Consider the following 17051-nt stretch of genomic DNA (forward strand, 5'->3'; position numbering starts at 1 on the left):
TTAATAACTTGACCTGAGTATTATTAAATACACCACAATAATTATACTACATAAAATAGTTATCATATACACACTACATTATATTTATGTACTTCAAATTTCACTTTATTCTGTCAGAACAGATATTGACTATATTATTTAATAAGACATTCCTAATTACAATGTTAAATTCCCAAATTATAATTTAAATAATAAATGAACTAGAGTGCAAATGTGAGCAATAATCAACAAATCAATTAAAAATATATACATTTTATTATGTTCATTATTGTTTTGTATAAAATATACAAAATTAATATTTCACAAATTCACATAAAGATTTATAATTTAGCATGTCAATTTTTTCTATACAAAATAAATTTAAAAAGATAAAATTTTGGGGGTTGATTTGAACACATTTAGGTAGGTATTTTAACTTTGATGAAAGTCAAGTAATGCATTACTTATAGTGATATAAATCTAATATGGCATCATAGCAATACAATAAAAACTTAAAAAAAAAAAATGTACATAAGAAAAATATATGGACGGGTTTCCAATAAAACAACTTACAAAATAATTGTCTTGAAAATATATAAATATATAAAATGGTAGTTGTTTTTATTAGTTTGGGACAAAGGCTGAGAGTGCAAACAAAAATTAAAAAATTACATTATTTGTTAATTTATCTCAAATTAATGAGAATCTGCATTGTTTGCATTCAATTATAGGGAACTAAAAAAACTGACATGGTACTTAAAATATCATTTTAAACTTTATTATCATTTAACTCTTTCAAAATAAATGCTCACATGTTCTGCACTCTAGCCTAAACCCAGAAATATTTTAATTTAATATAAATCTCCAAAAATCTATCCTTCTGGTTTTTTCAACCCTTTATCGGTTATTGCATCACCTACAAGAGACAAACAAAAATTGTTGATTTCAAAAAGGGACTTTACACATAAAATTCATGACCAAGGTGCGTTTATAAAATCTGTACCAAAAGTCATGTTCATACACTACATAGTATGAAAGAAGAAATATTAACTTTAAGAATATAATTTTTTAATAACTATGCGAGCCATAAATTAAAAATAACAATAAGAAGAAACTGTTATCAGTATGATAATAGTTCTTGATATAATTTTCAATGTTACAGTAGATTTTAACGAACTATTGTACTTACTAAAAAAAACAAATAGAACAGCTTACTTGGCATAATGAAAAATTTTTTTATTTTTTATTCCTAAATAATATTAAGAAATATGCCTAATGTTAAAAAAAAGCTACATGGAATCAGTCAAGATATAAGTTAAAAATAAGTCATTGCCAAGAACTTTAAACAAAATCAGAACTTAAATTTTTTATACAATATTCATATCATAGACTTTTAAATTATTAAACATTAAAGAAATTCTTTTATTTTCATAATAAATAAAAGATTAAAAAATGTTAGCCAAATTATATGATAAAAATAATCAGATTATAAATAACCCACACAAAAATTATTTAAAAACTCAGATTTTCATGACTATTTAAAAAATACCACAACTTTTTGAGACTAATGCAACCATTAAATTATTATTAATTTGTATGACTATTTGCAACATAATTTTCTTTATATACTGATCAGGATTAAAAATGTTTAAAAATCAAAGTATACTGCTAATTTAATTTTTGTAATACTAAGAACAAATAACTTCAGGTATTAAATCCTACTGAATCTCGAAAAAGATCATCAGAAATAAAAATAAAATTACAGAATATATATATAACAAACATTAAGAATTTATCAATGTTATAAAATATTTTTCTTTAGATTATTGGTTCATTAAGTACAATACATCATTTATGAAAACAACACCACCATACACAAAAATTATCTAATTTTCAGTTCAAAATTAAGAAATAACAAAACACAAGTTATATATATATTTTTTTTAGTATAACAATTTAAAAGTTTAATGGATAAAGGGTTTAACAATAATTTTTCATTTCAAAAAAATTGATTTTGTAAAATATTTGTTCAAAATACAAACTTGAACAAAATATTAATTAAATTAATTAAAAGATATTTTTTTAAATATATTATTTTAATAAAATATTAGGGAAAATATTTCCAGAAGTTTTGAAAATATCAACAATAACACCTTTTAATTAAATTATATATATTTATATATAAACAGATTTAGTTAAGAAATTTGCAGTCCAAAACTTAATAGCTTATAATAAGATGAAAATAATAACAATAAGTATCTCATATAAAGTTATAGAAAATCAGAGTACTTACCATGCTCAGAATCACTTGAATCACTAGATGAAGTAGAATAACTGGAAGAACTTGAATCTGAATCTGAACTACTAGAACTAGATGCTGACAAGCGTGAAGGTCCACTGCCACTAATTTCTGTAGCTTTTGCATCTATATAAGAAACGTTAGACTATAAATCTAGATACAATATTAAATGAATGATGCATAGGTATATGGGTACAAAAAAATGTTTGTTTATTTCTGTCTAAATAAAGAAAAATATTTTCATAATGTAAATTTACCTTTTTTTCCTTTTTTACTTGATAACTGTCCACTAACATCTAATCGCTTATCAATTTCATGTTTTTTTTCACTGACATCTTCTTTAGCTTTTCCAGAAACCTTTTTATCTGTAAAATTAGTTATTACATCAATATTAATTATCAATTTTTACTTTGATATTAACAATATACCCCTACAGTTCAAATTTTTCATAGAATAAGCAAAAATCAATTTAACATTTATTTAAAAAGGTTAGAAGTAAAAGAAAATATACCATTTTTACACATATATATTTAAAACATAGAAATGGTAATATAAAAGAAAGCTTAATAAGAAGAACCAGGCCAAAACCCATAACTTACTGTAAGTCTTACGTGGTTTTTTTCTTAAACATGATGCCACATAGGATTCTAATTCTCTAAGTGTTGATGGTTTTAAGGTTTCAAAATCTATTTCTATTTCATCTGGGTTAGAATCTCTTAATGATGGTTCGCGAGATTGAATAATGTGAACTACTCGACCAAGTTTATCTCCTAAAGAAAAAATCATTAATTTGAAATATCTTTTGAAGATTTTACTCATAATAAATTAAAATACCAGGTAACTTGTTAATATCTAAGCTCAATTGGCGTTTTTCATCGTAAGACATTGGTTTAGCATTATCTTCATCTTCAGAGTCAAATGCTGGAGTACTGACAGAATTCTTTTTCTTAGGGTTAGTTGTTTTTGAATTAACTCTAGGACGTTTAGGTTGTGCAGGTGTTTTAGCTGGACCTCTCACGCCTGGACCTTTACCTTTACCAGTTTTGGTAGGTTGACCAACTGAAGTATTTGTTATTGGAGGACGGATTTGCTGTGCTCCCATTTTTGAATTCATTAATGGGTCCATAGGTTGCATTTTAATATCATTACTAAGATTAGAGTTATTCATTACATTCATAGGTGTACTATTAAGAGACACTGCTAATGGTGGTTTGGTTGCATTAACAGCTATTTTGTCATTAGAAATATGTTTTTTCTTCTTTGAATTATTCAGACTATTTTTCTTTTTTTGTTTTTTCTTTCTGGCACTTTCTTCAACCAATTGTTTCATTTGCTCTTGCAGTGCTTTTAACTATAATAAGAGAGGAAATCTCAATATATTTTAAATAAATGTATTAATATTTATATTTCAAACAAGCTTTATTGATTACATTTCAAAAAAAAAAAAAAGGACAAAATAATTTAAATATATTATCATCACCATGACCTCTATCTAAACTACTTGGGTCAGCACTGTCTTATCGGTTTGATCAAATTTTACACAAATTGTCGACTTGTTATAACCACATTATAGTTAAGGGAACCAGTATAGGGGCAAAATGCATGTTACTGTTAAAGTTTCCATATAGTCGCCCATCTGGGAATTAAAAGCAAAGAGCGCTAAGGATGCAACTGAATGATCCACTGTGTCACACCACAAAATAAAACAATTGAAATACATAATTAAATGAAAACATAATATGATAAGTCCAAATTAATATTAATATTAAATAACAGACTGTAACATTTTTTATCATTTTAAAAGACATTTTTAAAATGTTAGAACTATAAAATATGAACTATTAAGTAAACAAATGGCATATCGAATAACACACATGATAATTAATAATTCATCATGAAAATTGCAAAATATAGTTTTGTTATAATCAGAATGTTTACCTTTATATCATTTAAATGTACTTAATATAAATTTTACTATCATAAAACATGAAGAGTAGCATTTACAAAAAGTATTTCAAATGACGCACATGAATTAAACATCATCATAATATGTTTTTAATAATTATAGATAATTGGAGACCTTTCAAAGACTATGGTTTATGTAACAAGAAAAAAATAATTTCAAAAAACATAATGGATTTGTTTATAATTGCTACATTTAGGCTATTAACCAATTTATATTAAAAATACTTTATATACTTCTTATAATAAATGTAAATTAATGTTTTAATAATAAAAATTATAAATTTCAGAAAAATACATTATTTTATAAAAATGTAACATATACTTTATATTAAGGTCTTCAATTGTACTTATAATTTCAAAGAAAAATTGTAGATTTATAATTTTTACTATTGTTTAATGAAATCACAAAATTATCAGAAAATACATTTTTATCATTCAAATTTACCAATGATAAACTCTACATCCATATAACATGAAATATAGAACATATTAAAGGTTTCTCAAATGACGCACATGATAACAAAATCATCATAAAAATTTGATATTTTATAATTATAAGTGTATTATTGTTTAACTTTTCAATGGCTTGAATTTTAATAGCCTAATTTAAATAATCAGATATAAATCTTTATCGATTAGACACAATTGTAAATTTAACAACCATAAAACCTAATTCTAGAATAAATAAATTATTTGTCAAATAGCATAATTAGATATGAATCCAGTAACGTGAGCAACAAACATTGTGGGGATCAAACATTGACATTACCAGTATGAATTTAATTTTAACAGTGATTAAAATCACTATCATTAATAAAAAAAAATTGACTTTTCAAATAATTATTTAACAATTCATCTAAATAATGCACTTTTTTAAATTCATGGATACAAAACATTATTATAAATATGTTTGAAGTATTATACCTTAATGTAAGGATATAAACAAGCACATGTTTTAAGTAGTTTTATGATAAGAAGTTAACACCACTCCTATTACAAATTAAACTTCTATCAAGATGAAACTTTTTAACTACTTACTTGATTTTGAAATTCTTGAATTTTTCGAGTGTTTTCTAAATCTTCAGAATCATCTGAATCACTTGATGAACCCGAACTACCTTCAGAACTACTATCATCCTCATGTTCCATTTTCATTTCTATTAAAGGAGGATCTGGAGGTACTTTGGCCATTCTAACAGAAAATTCATCATACAATAAAAATAAAATATTACTTAAAAATTTTACAATTAGTTATTTCTTTAATTTTATTCCACAAATTACTATATATTGTACTTAAAAATTAAAGCTTATATATTAAATATTTTCATGTCTTTAAAATTTTCTAAAATTAGGAATAAAATAATTTATTGAACTTTAAGAATCTTAAATATTAAATATATATTTGGAAACTAAATTATTCATAGTATAAAGTCTTTTGACTTCAAGTTTCTAGTGTCTTCTTATTATTAAGTCTACCATAATTATGAAAATTATCTAAAATATTTTAAAAATAAACAAATAGGTTTATTATGATGCATTAATTTAATTTAAGTATTGATTCCCCTATCAAATTATTGTTATCCTGGATACTAAATAATATCAAAACAATATAAATGTACTTATTTTAAGTACCAACATAGATGTATATTTTAGGCATTTAAACAAGTTTCATATAAAAAAACTGAAAAGTATTTAAGGTTTCAATGTGTAGTCTACTTTTTGTATAACCTAAAAGATACAGAAAAAAACAACAATTTTAAAATATACTAAATATACACTTATTTTTTTCTCAGACACACATGCAATAACTTGAATTGAAAAATTATATTTTTTTCACAACATAGTTGTTTATTACCAAAATAAAACTGTATAAATAACTTCAATTCATGATTTAAAATCATAAAAAAAACCTAAAACCTGAAAACAGGTTTAATTTTTGTCAAAAAAAAAAAATTATAATTAAATTATTTAAACTTCATAGATATTAAGTATGCATAACAGTAATATATATATATTGAAAATATTAGAATAATATCTTATTAAATATGATAGAAAAAATCATAACAACTCAGTAGTGAATCAGATTTTAACACTTACTTAGATTCAAAAACTGCTTGAAGTTTTTTTGCCATAGCCACCACATCATGATCTTTTGGGTTATACTTATAGCAGTTAGCAAAAATTAAATTAACATCGGCTGCAAATTCTTTTGAATTTTTGTACTCTCTGTTGTCTAATTTTGTCTAAAAAAATAAAATGAGATGTAAAATATTAAAATTATTATAAGGAAATGCTTCCTATAATAATAAAAACATATATCATTAAATGTATTCCTGAGAAAACATTTAATTTTAAACATTATTCATGCATTAAAAAGGAAATCACACATGAGTATTATTACAAACAAAACTTAAATATTTTAAGTTAACTGATAGCATACCACCAGAAGTAAAGGCCTAATGGCAGTTCCATGGTGTTATGTTGTATTATGTATCAACACAGTATTTGTTTTTGTAGCATAACCTAACCATTTTTGAATACACATTATGTTTGTAATTATTAATCATGTTAAGTTTATTGTAAATTAAAGTTCTTCATACTAATTAAGAGATATATAACACATGATAATTTACAAATATATTAATTAAAAAAACTGATAACATAAATATAATATAAATTAAAGAATTATAGCATAATAAAAAAAAACCATAGATTGGTAAAAATAACACTTCTTGTCTCAAGCATAGCTATTGAAATTTGATTATATTCTATCTAGTTATAAAATGTTCTACCTTTTCTATCAGAAGTATTAAATAACTAAGAACACACAAAATTGTGTGGTTCTAATACAAAATAAAATGGATTTTTACAATTCTTTTAAATTTGTACAAAAATTTAAATTTAAATATACAGAAAAATGTTTTCTATAAACATGTACCAAAAAAAAATTCTACTTTTTAAAGTTTTTTTATTTGCAAAAAAAAATTTAATTTGTCTAAGAGACCATTAATTTTAAATTTAAAAACCATTTTTTTTTCTCTAAAAAATTGATAAATTATTTAAAACTATTTATACAAAATTTATTTAATTTTCAATTATAATACTACACTATTAAATTACTTACTGCAAATTAAAAAAAAAATGGTAGCTCATTTCAATGCAAATCTGTAGTTTTAATTTTAATTTCTGATCACATATCAATTTAAAATATTTAAGGATTTTTTTCCAATGTTTGGGGATTATAAATTCAACAAGATTAAAATTGTGTTCTTTTAAATATTGGTCATTAAAATTGGTCAAGTGAGAGCTGAGAAATATTAATAATAGACACAAAAATAAACCATATAGTAATATATTTTAATAGGAAGCCCTTCTCACATGGGGAGACACTAAAGTGATAAGATCCTCGATATTAATTGAATATTTTGACTAAATGTTATTTATTTTTCATTTTGAATTTTTTTCTCCTCTTAAAAAAATAAAAAAAAAAATTCAGAAAAAATTCAGAAAAAATTATTTTGACTGGTGGGATTCAAACTTCGTACCCCGAGCTTGTAACACATTAAAATTTACAACGCAGTCATAGTACCGTTTACATTAATAAATGAAATTATTTAAACTATAGCACTAAGACTCCACCACTTGGGTACGTGCATTATGGATAGCGACACTGTAGAATATGATAAAAACTAAAAGAGATAGACTAGAGTATACTGGGATGTCTCTCAGACAGTATCAAACCTTTTCTTCAAAATAACATTCCCTACAAAGTTGAGATCTTAACACATAAAAAATGGAATATAAACCACCTGGATAGGAAAGGAGAGTTTGTAATTTATACAAAGGCTCCAATAAATCAGGAAAAGTAGGTGCTGGCTTTTGGGGATTAAAACCCTGCATAAACACAGCATGGCAATGGGGACAATACCCTATGTGTTCTATACATAACATTCTTATATAACAGCTTTCTTATATTGAACCTTAATAATTTTAATATTCATCATATAAAAAAAAACTAATATTTCCTAATTTAAAAAACTATTTCAAAACAATACTGATATATTTTATATAAAACCCATTAAGATGGAAATAAAAAAGAAAATCTTGGTAAGTTTATAACCAATATATTAGAATTATTGTTCAACTAAGATCAATATTTAATTAAAACTTCATATTAATTATAAATTGAATACTTTTAAAGAATTTATAAAAGCATAATTTCATTAATAAAGTGTTTACAAAATTAATATATTTTTTTTGATCATATAATAATGAAATGTATTTTTTAAACATTAAATTAATATTAAAAATAAATATTCTCTGTAAAACTCTGTATTCTCTGTTTTTTTTTCAGTCATCTATAACTACTTCAACATTTTCAACAAAATATTAATGTGTTTAAAAAATGTCATTAACTGCAATTAATTTTTTTCACTATTGAGATTGGTTTGCAAAAATTTCTCAATAATTTTTTTAGTGTGTTATTTAAATGTGGTATTCTCTTTAAAGATTTACTTTAGAAAAAGTTATTATAAAATCATTTATAAGTAATTACCTTCACTGTTCCCAAGTCCATGGGTTTCTTAATGATATCATGATAGTCATGTAGACCCAACCAAGCTGCATCAACTGGCTTGTAGAACGGCCATGCGTAAGCCTAAAACCACATTATCATCAAACAGGTATTTTTTTTAACAATCAATAACTATGAATTACAAGCGGGTCATTACCGCATGTTTTTTGGTAAAGAGTTCTTTAAGCACTTCTGTACATGCTTTTAAAGCTTCAGTTGGCTTCTCTTTGGTTTTTCCTTCCTAAAATAACATTGATGATGTTTATTTCAGCTACAATATAAATGTATATATTTATATTTAATTAGTTTTAAAATTTACTAATATAGATCCTGATCCAGATGGTAAAGTAGTGTTTTGAGAATACAAAATACCATCATCGGGTACTCGAGGTTTTTTAATTTGCCTTCCAGATTCTCTTCGAATGGTAGGTTGTAAAGGTTGTACAGGTGTTGATGACGCCATTGGAACATTATAAATAGAATCTATAGAATTAATAGGACTAGGATCTGCTTTTCTCTTAACACCTTTTTTTAATTTTCCACCTGATATTAAATGAGCTCCTAGAGGTGTACCCACAGGTTGTGCAACATAATCACCAGTTGTTGGTGCTAATATCTGAAAAATTATAACAAATTTATCATTATTAACCTATTTCAAAATTTTGAATGTTAAAACAAATTATCAATGAATATTGATAATTCATTAATAAAAAGCAAATAAATAATTGAATTGCTTATTAGAATATAGACTCTATAGCAAAATTTCGTTTTTTTTTTTTAAATTCAAAACATTTTTTATTAAACATTTATTTTGATTATTAAATCAAATAGTTTTTATTTTAAAATTACTACATTATTTTAAGTGGCAACTACTTAAATCAAAGCCTTTGAATCTTTTAATACAATATCAAAAATATAAATTCGAATGAACCTTTAGTTAAAATGATTATAATAATTTACACAGTGCCAGCATTACACATCATTGTAAAAAGAAATGTGAATTATTAAAAAAAAATGGCATATCAAAACTTTCATTTTAACTTCATCTTTTTCTATTGTTTTAAATTAAAATATAAAAATATTTTTATTGAATAAAAAAAATTATTATATATTATTATTTATGATAATTCAGAATAATAATTCAATAGTAATTTCCAAAAAAACTTCTGGTATATTATAGTTAAAAAATATGAACAAGCTGTTCTAGAGTTTTATAAATTCTAGAATAAGACATCAATCATTAAATAATAAATATTAAATCTAAGAAATTAAAACAAAACAAGAAACACACAATAATTTACACAAATACAAATGCAATTTTTCAAATATTGATAACAGAATATTTTTTTTTTTTTTACATAAGAGTTTCTTTTTCAATGTATAATAATCAGTTTTACATGTCTAAAAACATCTATCATATTTTAACTGAACATATATACAGTCTATTTTAGTGGAGTAGACATAAATATATAAAATGTAGTAATAAGTTATCTTTTTTTGAAATTTCAAAGTAAATATCTTTGATTACATACAAATAATTAATTTAGTTGAAACTAAAAACAGTTATGTTTCAACATATAGACAATACATTAAATTCATTTAATGCATTTTACTTTAAAAATATTGAAATTAAATACTTACTTGTTGTGGTAATGAATTGTGTTGAGAATGTGGTGTTGTTCCTAAAGCTGTTGAACCTGGGGTCACAGCTAATGGTGATATTTGACTATGAGGTTTTGGTGTAATAGAATGATTTTTAGTAGCTGGTTTTTGTACTGTAACAACTGTTTCTTCTAGTACAAATTGTCCCATCTAAACAGACAATAATATTATATCATGTTACAAAATAAACCAAAAATATATATAATTGTATGAAAACTACAAGACTTTCTTAATAAAAATGTACATTATTTACTTAGTTTAAGAATGACTGACTATAAATTTAAAGTTAACCAATAAATTTAAGATTAAATAATTTAAAAAAAAAAAAACGATAACACAGTGCTATTGTGGCACAGTGTGGACGTGGCATAGTTGAAACAAGTATAAATGATATCTTTTTTTTTATTCACGGTTGGCATTATTGTGGGCCGAACTGGAACTATCGTTAAGCATTACTTCAGGGTGGCCCACACAGTCTATATAATTCACACCACCATGTTGTGAATTAGGCCGTAATTAATCAAGAGATGATTCGCAACATGGTGTATAGATGATATCTGACAGTGATTAAAATCACTATAATAAGAAATACTATGATAAAAATCTGTAGATAGTGTTTAATTTAAAGAAATTGGTAGATTATTCCAAAAGCAAAATTAAATCCTATTTCTTTCATTATTCCTAATTAGCAGTTCTATGATTCTTAGACATAATATATATATAAATATCTATTATAGCAGTTCAACGGAGTATGAAATTTATATTTAATAATTTAATATTTTAATTTATATGGAGGAATTTTAAAAATAATAGTATAGTTGTATATTTTTTACTTTTAACGTGTATAAAAATTTTAAGAGTTTGATGCAATACATTTCAAAAAAAAATTTTGTTACTTATGAATAAATACTTTGGACTACAAGGAACTTTCATGAAAATCAAAAATATACTTTTATTAATCAACATTTCGCACAGTTTTCAAATCTGCAATCAGACTTTTTCTATCACTTCTTATTTTTGATATTATTACTAATTAGTAAAAAATAAGTATTAAAATCTAATAAGAGCTAAAAGTTATTACCACCATGAATTTTAGCTCAACTTATAATTTTGAAATTGACATTATTAAATAAAAAATTTTAGGAGAAAAAAAGAAGGTAAATTCATTCATGATTAATATGCAGTCAGGAAATTTTATAATTATTATTCATAGCAAATTTATCAGAAAAGCTCAATATTTTTTTGCAAATTTATCATTTTAAATCACTTAAATAGTAAAATGAGATTTGAGAATATTTGATAACAAACACAAAAAAACGTATGATAGTAAAATTAATACCTTCTTAGTTTTAAATCAAAGCTAAAATATATTTTAAATATTATTTTAAAACTAAAAAATATAAAAAAAATGTAGCACAAAAATTACAAAAACATTGATAAAAAATAATAAAACACATACTCTATAAAGCTTTGATAATAATAACTTTGTTCCCAATGTTACTAGTATTTTCAATTTTTTGGTAATTTTTGTGGATTTTGGAATTAAATATTTTTTAGTTTTTTTATTATTTAAAATTTCATATAATATTCGCCGTAAGTGATCAATTATTATTACAATAACTAATTAAACTAAACAAAATTATTTATAAAATTTAATAGTTTTAGTTTACTTCTTCTTGTTTTCTACCAGAAGATTCAGTTAAATCTAACCCAACGATGTTTGTTCAACTATGACTCACTTATAACTTCAAAAATATAAATTTTAATTATTAATTTTCAAATATTAATAGTATCTTACTGTAGTCTAAGATTATCAAACAAAAATTTTCTTTTTCCTTTCCCCTTGAAAAACCTTTTGTTTTTTAAGTGGAAACATATATGTTTAATCAGCTTACAAATAGTAAATGATTGGTCATTAATAACTTTGAACCTTTATTTTGGAAATTATTTTAATACAAAGACTAGAAGTGAAGCATGGCTGTTTTTTTTCTCTAGACATTTATTATTAAATGTACTACCTTTCCAACCAATTATAAAAATTATAATATATTTTAAAATACTGGATCTAAAGTTGTTATTGACCAGTCAACTGCTTATTTAAATCATTTTTTATTTTAAACTGACCAAACATAAAAAAAACTTAAGTTAATACAATTATAAGGAGGAATAGAGGATATTACAAAATATTTTGTTCAAAAATTATAGAAAGTAGAAAAAAATTATATTTTATAATATAAGGTTAGTGCAAGAATCATAATAAAAAAAATGTCTTGTTCAAAAGCTAAATAAAAATGTTTCTCATTTCCTTCTGTACATTATTCTTATGGCTATTAGTAAATTAAATGACATAAAGTGATTATATTGTAAATATACTTTTTTACTTGGTGAACAGAGGCATAACTACATTTTTCCTAGATACTCAAAATAGCTTGCCTATTTTTAAATGAAAATTGTATTAAATCTTTGGTAATACCTTTGTAAGAAGTAGCTTTTCCAATGTTTGTGCCATGACAACAACATCTTCACCAGGTTTATTATAAGTATAGCAGTTGTTAAATAATGTATTAAAATCTTGAAGACATTCATCAGCATTCCAATAATAACAATTTTCCAAACGTTTCTTAATAGTACCCAAATCCATAGGACATTTAATTACTTTATGATAATCCTACATAGATAATAAATTTGTTATTAAAACAAAAAAATCAACAAAAACTAATTATTTACTGGTAAGTTTAATTTCATGGCATCAACTGGCTGGTGAAATGGCCAAGCATGCTGATGCTTCCAAATTGCTTTCATCACATTTTTTTGAATAAAACTTAGTTTGTTTGTAAGCCGACCTGGTCTATTAGGTGGTGGTACAATGGGTGGTTGAACAATGCCATTTACTGGTTCAATATATGATTCATTGCGTGGAGGTGGTACTTCTCCACCTTCAGGCTTAGCATTGACAGTATCCTATAGAATAAACACAAGAATTTAATTGATTAATAATTAACAACAGTAATTATACGTAAAATATATTGAAAATACTTACAGCCGGCACTCCACTGTTGTAAGTTGAAACTGGCACCTGCTGCATGTTGAACCCACTGAAATGTAAACATACAAATACATATAAAATAATAACATATCCTAAATATGATAATTAATATATATCTTCATTAAATTAAAAATACGTAAACCTTATTGATAATAACTTCATTAAATACAGAAAAAATATATAAAATAAAAAAATAATAAAATTAAAATATTATTCAATGAGAAAATCATTAAAATATTCAAGTTTAAAAAATACACAATATTTAAATTGTGTTTTAAAAATTACATTAATAGATAAAAATCAATTTCAATTTAACAGTTTCTACTTTAGTTTACTCTTTACTTTAGTTTCATTACTTTAAAGATAATATACATAATAAACTTACTTATTAATTAGATAATTATCTATTTAAGAAAGTGACTGGTTGGTCACAATTTATAAATCACAATTTCAAAATTTATTAATAATTTAAAGTAATGACAAGATGAGGCACAGGTACTATTTTTATTACTAGATATGTATAATAGATTAACTACTTTTACTGCCTAGGTATATTCTTCTTCCTCGCCTTAATCCCAACTACTTGGGATTGGCCAAGTTTTACCGCCTAGGTATAAAAATGTTAATAACTTTGAAATATCGTTCTAAAGTTATAGTGACTAGTCATTTTCTTAATTAGATTATTAAATAATAAATAAGCAAGTTAATTATGTATGTTGCTATTTCAAATAATAAAGTTTATATAATTTTAAGATATAAGGGATTATAATATAAAATACTTAATGATTGACAAATTGAGAAAAAAATGACTAAATATATATATATATATGAATATTTAAGAACAAAAAACTAATCTTAAGATGTAAAAAATTTCATAGGCCAAAATAGTTTTTAATAATTTTAAAAATAAGTCATTTAATTAATAAAAATATTAATTCTTAAAGAAAATCATAATGTAAATTTCACAAACCTACTAGTATTATATCGAAATTCGTCATAAGCTATATATAAATAAGTAGAAGGCATCTAAAATGAATTAGATATAATTTGACACGAAATATCATATTAGTACCTAACACTATAAAATATTACATATAAATTAGCAGCTAAAAAAGCATAATAACTTATAACGCATGTGATTTTAAGTACTACCAATTTAATTATAAATTTTAATGGAAAGCAATAATTTAACAATATGAATATTAATTAATGAACAATCTTAAGGGAAACAATCGGCAATATTTTTACAAATTCACAACAAAAAAAAGTTATATTACAAAAATACACATCACATGAAACTGAAAATATATATTGAAAGCTAAAATTTCATCATAGCAGTCAAATAATTGGTATCTGCTCAGCGTTGACTAAACGGAAATTGAGCGCGAACAAGAAAGGCGCCAAAGCGAATTCTTCCGTTGTAGTACATAGGTTATACAACGCGTTAGCGGTACCTCCTAGATTAGGCTACCTGTTTGATGGGACGTCGCACAATTACGATTTGGAAATTAGATAATGCAAATTTTCTTCAGCAAATTTCACATAACTTATTGAACTTCAGAAATCAGAAATGTACGTGTACTTTAATACAGTTAGCGTTTTGGCGCTTAGTGATCAACATGGCGGGTAACCCCCGCTCGGGGGACGACGTTTGTAAATAAAAACAGACTAACACGCATATATACATATGCACAAGGCTTATGACCATTATAATTTGCCGGCAATTATCGACTAAATTTTTCACATACCTTTGATCTGTGGCTGAAACATACATAAACGGTACGTTGGACTAACAACGACAGTAATTGTATAGCACAAACGTTTTTCCAACGCTAACGACAAGGGGACCCGACACATCCATCCTGAGCAAACGCGTACTTTGATCACACGCACACACTTACGGGCGCGCACGGGGATTTATTTGCACCACTAATCACGCACCTAATCCAACAATAAATATATTGTTACGCGGTCATTTTTTACATGCCTATTGCACACCGATACATTAATAGTAAATTAATTTTCGTACCAAAAACAGAGAAACTCGCATATACATGAATGCCCGAAAAACTACTGACTGACAGGAGGGACGGGGCGGTGTACTAAGATGCAACGTCCTCATTGGCCGGTATTAGTCACGTGACGCGCATCATTTCTATCCCGATCGATTTTTCAAGCTAAATCTTTTCGATTCATGGATCTAGTTTTGAATATAAGAATATTTTTTTTATTTGGTTACATAATTACTAAATAAAATTATTTTATTTTAGAATAATTGATATTTTATAAATGTAAAATGGGAATGGTTCAATACTAACAACAGAAAATAAAATAAGGAGATTTCAGACAATAAACAGCGCTGTAATAACCCCGCTGCCCACACTTCATCATTATGTGTCCGTGATCTGTTCATGGAATAAACACTAACGTAAACAGTGGCCTCTTGTTTTTATTTCATCAGTGCAGCCAACATAAATAAGTTTAATTTTTAACGAATTTTTGTTGCATCTATCAACAAAGAAAAAATCTTATCATGAATGAATTAACTTTACTAATAAAACCTTGTTTAAATCAGCCCTCTCAAATAGTCTCTAACAAAATTTACTTAAATATTTTATAAGTAAAAATGAGTATATTGCGTTTAATAATTTATTCTCTCTTTAGATACATGGACTATTTTTCTTTAAATTTGTCAAAAATCTTTTTGTTATATTTTACTAATTATCTTGATTTGTCGACATATGTTAGATTTAAGATTATTTTCGACTATATTATTTTCAAAATAAATTACATGGATTATAATTCTTTAGAAAATTTTCATAGTTCAACATATACACACTTACTCGATTATCGATTGTATTGAGAATTATTTTTTTGATTCTTTTAATTATAATTTAAATAATGATTATTATTATTAATTAATAATAGTAATATTTATTAAAATAAAACAAAAATTAGAAAATAAGGTGATTGGTTAATAAAAAATTCATTTTTTTTGCTTTTCAAAAAATTAATAAGATTCTCCCTATAAATTTCAATAACAAATTTATTTATTTATTCTTAAATCATACGGACAATTTGCAATTCACAATATATATTAATATAAATTACCATACTTTATAATATAAGACTAATAGAAGTAATATATGTTTTACATAGTATTTATTAAATTAAATGATTATTGCGTGTGTTCTTGTTATTTACTCCCATCCGACGAACTTAATAAAAATGATTCAACAATCTTATTATTTAGCAATTTAGAGAGATAGGTGTTGTGATCTATATTTCTAGGTATTTTAAATTTCCTAAATTTAACATTTTTTTAAGTATTTGTGAATATGAGAAATTATTATAATAATATGACTTATTAATCTGAACAGTTGTGTAACTAGAGTGAAATTCCAGGGAGAGCTAATATATTTTGTAAGGCTCACAAAGCTCATAATCCCAATTAACCACATTAGTATAGATAGGTTTATAACAGAACAAACACTTATGACTGATCGGTGGCATAATATTGAAATGTC

At 24.4% G+C, this 17051-nt stretch overlaps 1 protein-coding gene across 6 annotated transcripts in view; it reads right to left on the minus strand.

Annotated features, from left to right (window-relative positions):
* Positions 1 to 15610, minus strand: part of LOC126895874 (bromodomain-containing protein 3-like) — a 28947-nt gene extending 13337 nt beyond the window's left edge. The window contains exons 1-14 of one of the 6 annotated variants that reach the window (XM_050668162.1): positions 15273 to 15610; positions 13519 to 13573; positions 13206 to 13439; positions 12952 to 13146; positions 10458 to 10628; positions 9136 to 9432; positions 8974 to 9057; positions 8799 to 8900; positions 6341 to 6486; positions 5282 to 5435; positions 3113 to 3629; positions 2878 to 3048; positions 2536 to 2643; positions 2273 to 2404 (exon numbers count right to left, since the gene is read on the minus strand). In XM_050668162.1, coding sequence (XP_050524119.1) covers positions 2273 to 2404; positions 2536 to 2643; positions 2878 to 3048; positions 3113 to 3629; positions 5282 to 5435; positions 6341 to 6486; positions 8799 to 8900; positions 8974 to 9057; positions 9136 to 9432; positions 10458 to 10628; positions 12952 to 13146; positions 13206 to 13439; positions 13519 to 13573; positions 15273 to 15298 — 2392 coding nt within the window. In that variant the 5' untranslated portion in view covers positions 15299 to 15610. Of the gene's footprint in view, positions 1 to 2272; positions 2405 to 2535; positions 2644 to 2877; positions 3049 to 3112; positions 3630 to 5281; positions 5436 to 6340; positions 6487 to 8798; positions 8901 to 8973; positions 9058 to 9135; positions 9433 to 10457; positions 10629 to 12951; positions 13147 to 13205; positions 13440 to 13518; positions 13574 to 14494; positions 14577 to 14995; positions 15019 to 15272 lie in introns of those variants that run through there. The other 5 variants (XM_050668163.1, XM_050668165.1, XM_050668161.1 and 2 more) reach the window with 5 other exon arrangements.
* Positions 15611 to 17051: the final 1441 nt, after the last annotated feature.

Source organism: Daktulosphaira vitifoliae, unplaced genomic scaffold (genome assembly GCF_025091365.1).
Source record: "Daktulosphaira vitifoliae isolate Bord-2020 unplaced genomic scaffold, ASM2509136v1 Scaffold_1, whole genome shotgun sequence".
NCBI lineage: Eukaryota > Metazoa > Arthropoda > Insecta > Hemiptera > Phylloxeridae > Daktulosphaira > Daktulosphaira vitifoliae.